This window comes from Coregonus lavaretus, assembly GCF_964263955.1.
Source record: "Coregonus lavaretus genome assembly, contig: HAP1_SCAFFOLD_2566, whole genome shotgun sequence".
Lineage (NCBI taxonomy): Eukaryota > Metazoa > Chordata > Actinopteri > Salmoniformes > Salmonidae > Coregonus > Coregonus lavaretus.
In genome coordinates, this window is record NW_028159185.1 from 26,406 (window position 1) to 37,500 (window position 11,095).

General features: G+C 43.2%; 1 protein-coding gene across 1 annotated transcript in view; it reads right to left on the reverse strand.

The window, feature by feature from the left end:
• Window positions 1–487: 487 nt before the first annotated feature.
• Window positions 488–11,095, reverse strand: part of LOC311123194 (sodium- and chloride-dependent GABA transporter 1-like) — a gene marked incomplete at its 5' end in the record, with an annotated part of 31,146 nt that continues 20,538 nt past the window's right edge. The window contains 2 exons of the mRNA XM_084197457.1: window positions 488–741; window positions 9,576–9,743. Coding sequence (XP_084053583.1) covers window positions 619–741; window positions 9,576–9,743 — 291 coding nt within the window. The 3' untranslated portion in view covers window positions 488–618. The remainder of the gene's footprint in view (window positions 742–9,575; window positions 9,744–11,095) is intronic.

Here is an 11,095-nt window from a genome sequence, read left to right on the forward strand (position 1 = left end):
AATACCCATATGGAATAATACCCATATGAAATACTACCCATATGAAATACTACCCATATGGAATACTACCCATATGGAATACTACCCATATGAAACACTACCCATATGGAATACTACCCATATGGAATACTACCCATATGAAATACTACCCATATGAAATACTACCCACATGGAATACTACCCACATGGAATACTACCCATATGGAATACTACCCATATGAAACACTACCCATATGGAATACTACCCATATGGAATACTACCCATATGAAATACTACCCATATGAAATACTACCCATATGGAATACTACCCATATGGAATACTACCCCATATGAAATACTACCCATATGGAATACTACCCATATGGAATAATACCCATATGAAATACTACCCATATGGAATACTACCCATATGAAATACTACCCATAAGGAATACTACCCATATGGAATACTACCTATATGGAATACTACCCATACGGGCCCTGGTCAAACGTAGTGCACTACATAGAGAATACAGTGCCATTTGGGACGAATCCCTTGGTTGCGCTTCACCTTGATTACGTTGTTTTCTGCAGAGAGTTGGCCTCGGAGACGGGCAGGGGTTCAGATGTAACGTGGTTTAAATGTAAGCCTCTTCAGTGGCTGGGGCCAGGTTCTCTGCTTCTGCTGCAGTCTGCTCAGGGCCGTTCTCCTGGCGTTCTCCTTTCACCATCACCGGGGGCTGGATCATTATCCGCAGACGCTGCAATGTGTAAGAGAACGATACATTCAAAATACGACAGCTGTGCTGACATCTTTAGGCATTGTTGGCAGTGAGTTACAACTTTACCATGCTATCTGCAGACGCTGCAACGAAACCATATGTTTCTAAAAACATCAGTCCGCTTGCTGACATCTGTAGCCCTTTCCTGCAGTCAAATGACCTAGTGGCCTCATGGGTGGAATATTATTAATATTTTTCATTATTTAATAATGAATAAACATTATTTCAAAAAAGCCGCCAAAAATCCGGTGTTTCTATGTCAAATGGTTTTGTTATATTTCAGTCTTCTGTGATGTACTGTATATAAAGTGTAATATTGGGAGGAAAACTCAAAATTGAATACACTTCAACTCTATATCTGACATGGTACAGGTGTCTTCTTTTTGTAAGCCCATAACCGTGTGTGTGAGGTGTGTACTTTTGTTTCAAAGTAGATTTGTTTAAGACCAAGAAACACTCTGTGTGACCCTGATTTAGCCACTGCAGTAAATTAAGCTTTCACATTGCTGCCATCGAAAATCTTGCTAAACATTGTATAATGCACTAGATAGCTAGCTGGCTCAGTGTCTGCGAGAACCAGCCTCCGTCTGCTGCTTGGCACATACTAATCAAGGAACTGATTGCTACAATTTAGGCAATCAAGACTCCACTGACTGACACAAAAGGGGGCTGACAGCTGCTCATCTCGTTACAAGTGATGACCGCAGCGCTCCATCCTTGACAACACCCAAACCAACAATTACTGATCAGTCTTTCACTGACCGGCCTCATATTCCTCTCTATGACCTTTTCAACTGAACGTCTATGTCTATGTCTATGTCTATTTCTGTGTATGTGTATGTACACAGACAGACAGTTGGACGGGATCTGACAACCTTATACCACCCATTCCTGTGAAAATACACATAAAGGAAAATGTTAAATCAATAAATTGATGGCCAATAGGTACGTCTCTGTCTCTGTCTCTGTCTCTGTCTCTGTCTCTGTCTCGTTTTATGTCTCTGTCTCTGTCTCTGTCTCTGTCTCTGTCTATGTCTCTGTCTATGTCTCTGTCTCTGTCTCTGTCTCTGTCTCTGTCTCTGTCTCTGTCTCTGTCTCTGTCTATGTCTCTGTCTCTGTCTCTGTCTATGTCTCTGTCTCTGTCTCTGTCTCTGTCTCTGTCTCTGTCTCTGTCTATGTCTATGTCTGTGTCCATGTCTCTGTTTCCGTCTCTGTCTAGTTTTCTGTCTCTCTGTCTCTGTCTCTGTCTCTGTCTATGACTATGTCTCTGTCTCTGTCTCTGTCTCTGTCTATATCTATGTCTATGTCTGTGTCCATGTCTCTATTTCCGTCTCTGTCTAGTTTTCTGTCTCTGTCTCTGTCTCTGTCTCTGTCTAGTTTTATGTCTCTGTCTCTGTCTCTCTGTCTCTGTCTCTGTCTCTGTCTCTGTCTATGTCTATGTCTATGTCTGTGTCCATGTCTCTGTTTCCGTCTCTGTCTAGTTTTCTGTCTATGTCTCTGTCTCTGTCTCTGTCTCTGTCTCTGTCTCTGTCTAGTTTTATGTCTATGTCTCTGTCTCTGTCTCTGTCTAGTTTTATGTCTCTGTCTCTGTCTCTGTCTCTGTTTCCGTCTCTGTCTAGTTTTATGTCTCTGTCTCTGTCTCTGTCTCTGTCTCTGTCTAGTTTTATGTCTATGTCTCTGTCTCTGTCTCTGTCTATTTTTATGTATCTGTCTCTGTCTCTGTCTCTGTCTCTGTCTCTGTCTCTGTCTAGTTTTATGTGTATGTCTCTGTCTCTCTCTGTCTCTGTCTAGTTTTATGTCTCTGTCTCTGTCTCTATCTCTGTCTCTGTCTCTGTCTCTGTCTCTGTCTCTGTCTCTGTCTAGTTTTATGTCTCTGTCTCTGTCTCTGTCTCTGTCTCTGTCTCTGTCTCTGTCTCTGTCTCTGTCTAGTTTTATGTGTATGTCTCTGTCTCTGTCTAGTTTTCTGTCTCTGTCTCTGTCTCTGTCTCTGTCTCTGTCTCTGTCTAGTTTTATGTCTATGTCTCTGTCTCTGTCTCTGTCTAGTTTTCTGTCTCTGTCTCTGTCTCTGTCTCTGTCTCTGTCTCTGTCTCTGTCTCTGTCTCTGTCTCTGTCTCTCTCTCTGTCTCTGTCTCTGTCTCTGTCTAGTTTTCTGTCTCTGACTCTGTCTCTGTCTCTGTCTAGTTTTCTGTCTCTGTCTCTGTCTCTGTCTCTGTCTCTGTCTCTGTCTAGTTTTATGTGTATGTCTCTGTCTCTCTCTGTCTCTGTCTAGTTTTATGTCTCTGTCTCTGTCTCTGTCTCTGTCTCTGTCTCTGTCTCTGTCTCTGTCTAGTTTTCTGTCTCTTTCTCTGTCTCTGTCTCTGTCTCTCTGTCCCTGTCTCTGTCTCTGTCTCTGTCTCTGTCTCTGTCTAGTTTTCTGTCTCTTTCTCTTTCTCTTTCTCTGTCTCTGTCTCTCTGTCTCTGTCTCTGTCTCTGTCTCTGTCTATGTCTCTGTCTATGTCTCTGTCTCTGTCTAGTTTACTGTCTCTTTCTCTGTCTCTGTCTCTCTGTCTCTGTCTCTGTCTCTGTCGCTGTCTCTGTCTCTGTCTAGTTTTCTGTCTCTTTCTCTGTCTCTGTCTCTGTCTCTCTCTCTGTCTCTGTCTAGTTTTCTGTCTCTTTCTCTGTCTCTGTCTCTGTCTCTCTGTCTCTGTCTCTGTCTCTGTCTCTGTCTCTGTCTATGTCTAGTTCTAAATGTATACCAATGCCTAAGTCTAAAAATTATAAACAAAAAACTACATTTTAAGGTAGAAGTAGGGATTGGTCTGAAGCCGAAAAAGAAACTAAATTCACATGAACTCCACAATGCACCCATGCTCTACCAAGGGTTTCCAGCACACAGCTTTGACCTACTACAGTAGTTATGTTGGTATACTGTGCTTCAAACGATGTGTATGCAGGTTGCTTAGGATTCAAACCTTTTCAAACATCCTAATTTATACTATTAGAGGAGGTGATCCCACAATAATGTGATTTGTACCGCAAACAAGTTAAAGTATTGGATGCTTCACACACCACACTAAATCCATTCCACTACCTTTTCAAACTTTTTTTAATTATACAGGTATGAAAGCATAGTGGTGGGTGCATCACGTTATGCCCATCATGTTATGGGTATGCTTGTAATCGTTAAAGACTGGGGAGTTTTTCAGGATAAAAAAAAGAAACAGAACGGAGCCAAGCACACGCAAACTACTAGAGGAAAACCTGGTTCAGTCTGCTTTCCACCAGACACTGGGAGACTAGAGGAAAACCTGGTTCAGTCTGCTTTCCACCAGACACTGGGAGACTAGAGGAAAACCTGGTTCAGTCTGCTTTCCACCAGACACTGGGAGACTAGAGGAAAACCTGGTTCAGTCTGCTTTCCACCAGACACTGGGAGACTAGAGGAAAACCTGGTTCAGTCTGCTTTCCACCAGACACTGGGAGACTAGAGGAAAACCTGGTTCAGTCTGCTTTCCACCAGACACTGGGAGACGAGAGGAAAACCTGGTTCAGTCTGCTTTCCACCAGACACTGGGAGACTAGAGGAAAACCTGGTTCAGTCTGCTTTCCACCAGACACTGGGAGACGAGAGGAAAACCTGGTTCAGTCTGCTTTCCACCAGACACGGGGAGACTAGAGGAAAACCTGGTTCAGTCTGCTTTCCACCAGACACTGGGAGACTAGAGGAAAACCTGGTTCAGTCTGCTTTCCACCAGACACTGGGAGACGAGAGGAAAACCTGGTTCAGTCTGCTTTCCACCAGACACTGGGAGACTAGAGGAAAACCTGGTTCAGTCTGCTTTCCACCAGACACTGGGAGACTAGAGGAAAACCTGGTTCAGTCTGCTTTCCACCAGACACTGGGAGACTAGAGGAAATACCTGGTTCAGTCTGCTTTCCACCAGACACTGGGAGACTAGAGGAAAACCTGGTTCAGTCTGCTTTCCACCAGACACTGGGAGACTAGAGGAAGACCTGGTTCAGTCTGCTTTCCACCAGACACTGGGAGACTAGAGGAAAACCTGGTTCAGTCTGCTTTCCACCAGACACTGGGAGACTAGAGGAAAACCTGGTTCAGTCTGCTTTCCACCAGACACTGGGAGACTAGAGGAAAACCTGGTTCAGTCTGCTTTCCACCAGACACTGGGAGACTAGAGGAAAACCTGGTTCACTCTGCTTTCCACCAGACACTGGGAGACTAGAGGAAAACCTGGTCCAGTCTGCTTTCCACCAGACACTGGGAGACTAGAGGAAAACCTGGTTCAGTCTGCTTTCCACCAGACACTGGGAGACTAGAGGAAAACCTGGTTCAGTCTGCTTTCCACCAGACACTGGGAGACTAGAGGAAAACCTGGTCCAGTCTGCTTTCCACCAGACACTGGGAGACTAGAGGAAAACCTGGTTCAGTCTGCTTTCCACCAGACACTGGGAGACTAGAGGAAAACCTGCTTCAGTCTGCTTTCCACCAGACACTGGGAGACTAGAGGAAAACCTCGTTCAGTCTGCTTTCCACCAGACACTGGGAGACTAGAGGAAAACCTGGTTCAGTCTGCTTTCCACCAGACACTGGGAGACTAGAGGAAAACCTGGTTCAGTCTGCTTTCCACCAGACACTGGGAGACTAGAGGAAAACCTGGTTCAGTCTGCTTTCCACCAGACACTGGGAGCTGAATTCCCCTTTCAGCAGGACAATAACCTCTGGCAATGATCAAAGACCAAGAATTTTGAAAAAAAATAATGGGCAAATGTTGCACAATCTAGGTGTGGAAAGCTCTTAGAGACTTACTCAGAAATACTCACACCTGTAATCACTGCCAAAGGTGATTCTATCATGTATTGACTCAGGGGTGTGAATACTAATGTAAATTCGATATTTCTGCATTTCATTTTCAATAAATGTGCTAACATTTCTAAAAACATGTTTTCACTTTGTCATTATGGGGTATTGTGTGTAGATGGGTGAGAGAGAAAAATATATTTAATCCATTTTGAATTCAGGCTGGAACACAACAAAATGTGGAATAAGTCAAGGGGTGTGACTACTTTCTGAAGGCCCTGTATTTGTCTGTCTGAGTCTGTCCAAGTCTAAGACATAATGCTCGAGCCATGACGCTCCAGACATAACGGGCAACATTTGCTGTCCTCAAACTTTGCTTCTACTGTGTCTGTGAGAATGCAACGATTATTTATGCGGATTAAGATCAAAACAGTAATCGCCAGCAGCAATATTCCAAACTTGTTTTGGATTAAGTGCCTTCCCATTTATTTAAAATACTACAAAATCCTACAGCTTGGGAAGCAAGCCCCCAAACTCTCAGCTGCAGGCCATTTGTCCTTCGAGACGGATCTCTTTCTGACACACATGATATGGTTATTTATTTATATTAAGCTTTAGGAGTTGCGAAGGGCTGTGCTGTTTTGTGGACAGAAAATGGCCGCCCCTTGACTCTGAATATACAGCATGTGAGACAGTATGTGAGCTCTTGCAACGCCAGGATAGTGGGTTCGATTCCCGGGAAAACAATAAATGTATGCATGCATGACTAAGTTGCTTTGGATAAAAGTGTCTGCTAAAAAGCTCCTCCTTACTTTTTAAAGTATTTACTAATGACCTATGTGTCTCAACCGTTCAAAAGTTTGGGATCTCTTAGAAATGTCCTTGTTTTCTAACAAGAAAAGCACATTTTTTTGTCCATTAAAATAACATCAAATTGATCAGAAATACAGTGTAGACATTGTTAATGTTGTAAATGGCTATTGTAGCTGGAAACGGCTGATTTTTTATGGAATATAGGCGTACAGAGGCCCATTATCAGCAACCATCAGTCCTGTGTTCCAATGGCACGTTGTGTTTGCTAATCCAAGTTTATCATTTTAAAAAGGCTAATTGATCATTAGAAAACCCTTTTGCAATTGTGTTAGCACAACTGAAAATTGTTGTGCTGATTAAAGAAGCAATAAAACTGGCCTTCTTGAGACTAGTTGAGTATCTGGAGCGTCAGCAATTGTGGGTTCGATTACAGCCTCAAAATGGCCAGAAACAAATAACTTTCTTCTGAAAATCGTCAGTCTATTCTTGTTCTGAGAAATGAAGGCTATTCCATGCGAGAAATTGCCAAGAAACTGAAGATCTCGTACAACGCTGTGTACTACTCCCTTCACAGAACAGCGCAAACTGTCTCTAACCAGAATAGAAAGAGGAGTGGGAGGCCCCGGTGCACATCTGAGCAAGAGGACAAATACATTAGAGTGTCTAGTTTGAGAAACAGACGCCTCACAGGTCCACAACTGGCAACTTCATTAAATAGTACCCACAAAACACCAGTCTCAACGTCAATAGTTAAGAGGCGACTCCGGGATGCTGACCTTCTAGGCAGAGTTGCAAAGAAAAAGCCATATCTCAGACTGGCCAATAAAAATAAAAGATTAAAGATGGGAAAAAGAACACAGACACTGGACAGAGGAAGATTGGAAAAAGGTGTTATGGACAGACGAATCAAAGTTTGAGGTGTTCGGATCACAAAGAAGAACATTTGTGAGACGCAGAGCAAATGAAAAGATGCTGGAGGAGTGCTTGATGCCATCTGTCAAGCATGGTGGAGGCAATGTGATGGTCTGGGGGTGCTTTGGTGGTGGTAAAGTGGGAGATTTGTACAGGGTAAAAGGGATCTTGAAGAAGGAAGGCTATCACTCCATTTTGCAACACCATGCCATACCCTGTGGACAGCGCTTGATTGGAGCCAATTTCCTCCTACAACAGGACAATGACCCAAAGCACAGCTCCAAATTATGCAAGACCTGTTTAGGGAAGAAGCAGTCAGCTGGTATTCTGTCTATAATGGAGTGGCCAGCACAGTCACCAGACCTCAATCCTATTGAGCTGTTGTGGGAGCAGCTTGACCGTATAGTACGTAAGAAGTGCCCATCAAGCCAATCCAACTTGTGGGAGGTGCTTCAGGAAGCATGGGGTAAAATCTCTTCAGATTACCTCAACAAATTGACAACTAGAATGCCAAAGGTCTGCAAGGCTGTAATTGCTGCAAATGGAGGATTCTTTGACGAAAGCAAAGTTTGAAGGACACAATTATTATTTCAATTAAAAATCATTATTTCTAACCTTGTCAATGACTACATTTCCTGTTCATTTTTCTATATTTCCTATTCAAACTAATTTCATGTATGTTTTCATGGAAAACAAGGACATTTCTAAGTGACCCCAAACTTTTGAACGGTAGTGTAATGATGTCATGTCATAATAGTGTGAGGACCGAGGTAGTTATGAGATAATTGGTTTTGGGGCATGAAGTCTACATTCCTTATGTCAAAGGAGATTAGTGATGTTTAGGGTCGTGTGATTGATGGACAGGATATAATGACCTGGGGCAAAGGGTAATAACAACAGAGAAAGGGAGTGCCAGATGTATGTGAAAGGAAGATAACTAAGGGTATATAAGGGAGAGTGAATCTTTGTTCGATAGTTGGAAACAGCAAAAGGCAAAGCTCTGTCCATTGTTGTCTCTAACCCGGTACCGATTAATAAAACATTTGCATTAACTTTCTACAAAGTGTCCAACTACATTCTTACATCTTTGATTACTTGAACACCCGAGAAACTCGTCATAACATGTAGTGTATGCTGTTGACTCAACACCATACACGTCAGCTTCTACAGCGAGTGAAATCACTGCAACACTTTACAAAGAGCTGCAGTCAGTTTCAGAATGGGTGGCAAGAAATCAATTAGTACTAAATATTTCAAAAACTAAATGCATTGTATTTGGGACAAATCATTCACTAAACCCTAAACTTCAACTAAATATTGTAATGAATAATGTGGAAATTGAGCAAGTTGAGGAGACTAAACTGCTTGGAGTAATCTTGGATTGTAAACTGTCATGGTCAAAACATATTGAAGCAACAGTAGCTAAGATGGGGAGAGGTCTGTCCATAATAAAGCGCTGCTCTGCCTTCTTAAAAACGCTATCAAAAAGGCAGCTCCTACAGGCCCTAGTTTTGTCGCACCTGGACTACTGTCCAGTCGTGTTGTCAGGCGCCACAAAGAGGGACTTAGGAAAATTACTATTGGCCTAGAACAGGGCAGCACGGCTGACCCTTAAATATACACAGAGAGCTTGTATTAATAATATGCATGTCAATCTCTCCTGGCTCAAAGTAGAGGAAAGATTAAACAGACAGCTCGGTGCAGTCAACATGTCAATACCTCTCACAAATACAAGTAGTGTCTACTAGCATACAGCTCAGACACCCATGCATACCCCACAAGACATGCCACCAGAGGTCTCTTCACAGTCCCCAAGTCCAGAACAGACTATGGGAGGCGCACAGTACTACATAGAGCCATGACTACATGGAACTCTATTCCACATCAGGTAACTGATGCAAGCAGTAGAATCAGATTTTAAAAAACAGATAAAAATACACCTTATGGAACAGCGGGGACTGTGAAGAGACACACACACACACACAGTTACAGACACACACATACACATACGCATGCTAACACACGCACTCTACAAACACGTACACATGGATTTAGTGTTGTATGGATGTAGTAGAGACTGAGGGCACACACTTAATGTGTTGAGATATCTGTTGTGAAATGTACTGTAATGTTTTTAAAATTGCATAACTGCCTTAATTTTGCTGGACCCCAGGAAGAGTAGCTGCTGCCTTGGCAGGAACTAATGGGGAGCCATAATAAATACAAATACAATATATATATATATATATAGTGATTGGCAGCAGCTGAGGAAGAAAGAAGAAGATGTCCATACCTCTTTGTAATCCCCCTTGAGGTTGAGGAACATGTAGACCATGTATCCAGGTATCAGGAGCATAGAGGACAGGGCCATGCACCAGCCCACTCCCTGGCCCCAGGCGGGGAACACATAGTTGTTCATGGTGAGAGGAACCATCTGGACAGCACTGAACAGGAAAACTCCCTGGAAGAGAAGACAGAAGAACAACCTATTGGAAACCAGACACCTAGGTATTTGTAGTTGTCCACATATTCTAAGTCAGACCCGTCGAGAGTAGTGATTCTAGTCGGGCGGGCGGGTGCAAGCAGCGTTCGATTGAAGAGCATGCATTTAGTTTTACTAGCGTTTAAGAGCAGTTGGAGGTCACGGAAGGAGTGTTGTATGGCATTGAAGCTCGTTTGGAGATTTGTTAACACAGTGTCCAATGAAGGGCCAGGTGTATACAAAATGGTGTCGTCTGCATAGAGGTGGATCTGAGAGTCACCAGCAGCAAGAGCGACATCATTGATATACACAGAGAATAGAGTCAGCCCGAGAATTGAACCCTGTGGCACCCCCATAGAGACTGCCAGAGGTCCAGACAACAGGCCCTCCGATTTGGCACATTGAACTCTATCTGAGAAGTAGTTGGTGAACCAGGCGAGGCAGTCATTTGAGAAACCAAGGCTATTAAGTCTGCCAATTAGAATGCGGTGATTGACAGAGTCAAAAGCCTTGGCCAGGTCGATGAAGACGGCTGCACAGTACTGTCTTTTATCGATCGTGGTTATTATATCGTTTAGGACCTTGAGCGTGGCTGAGGTGCACCCATGACCAGCTCGGAAACCAGATTGCATAGCGGAGAAGGTACGGTGGGATTCGAAATGGTCTGTGATCTGTTTGTTAACTAGGCTTTCAAATACTTTCGAAAGGCAGGGCAGGATTGATATAGGTCTGTAACAGTTTGGATCTAGAGTGTCACCCCCTTTGAAGAGGGGGATGACCGCCTACATGTACAACCTCAACCTCAACTACATCGTACCCCTGCACATTGACTCAGTACCGGTACTCCTAGCTTCATTATTGTTATTTTATTGTGTTACTATTTCCTTTTTTATTTTAGCTAATTTTTCTTACTTTTTAACTCTGCATTGTTGGGAAAGGGCTCGTAAGTCAGCATTTCACGGTAAAGTCTACACCTGTTGTATTCGGCACATGTGACAAATACAATTTCATTTGATTTGATTTGACCAAGGTTGCAGGAATATGGAGAGTTGTTAATGACAAAAATATGTTGTATAGTTTGTTCTTTATTTTTGGCACTAACAGCCCTCCATACAATAACACCAGACAGTTGTATACATTGTGGTAGTTGACCAAAATTCATGATTTGACATTGATTTGTAGTGCTATGCTTTAAGAGTGTAGAGAGAAGAAAGACTGAGACAGGGGAAGAGATATAGAGAGAGAAGGAGAGAGGGGGGAGGAAGAGAGAGAGAAGGAGAGAGAGGGGAGGAAGAGAGAGAGGAGGACGGAGGGGGGAGGAAGAGAGAGAA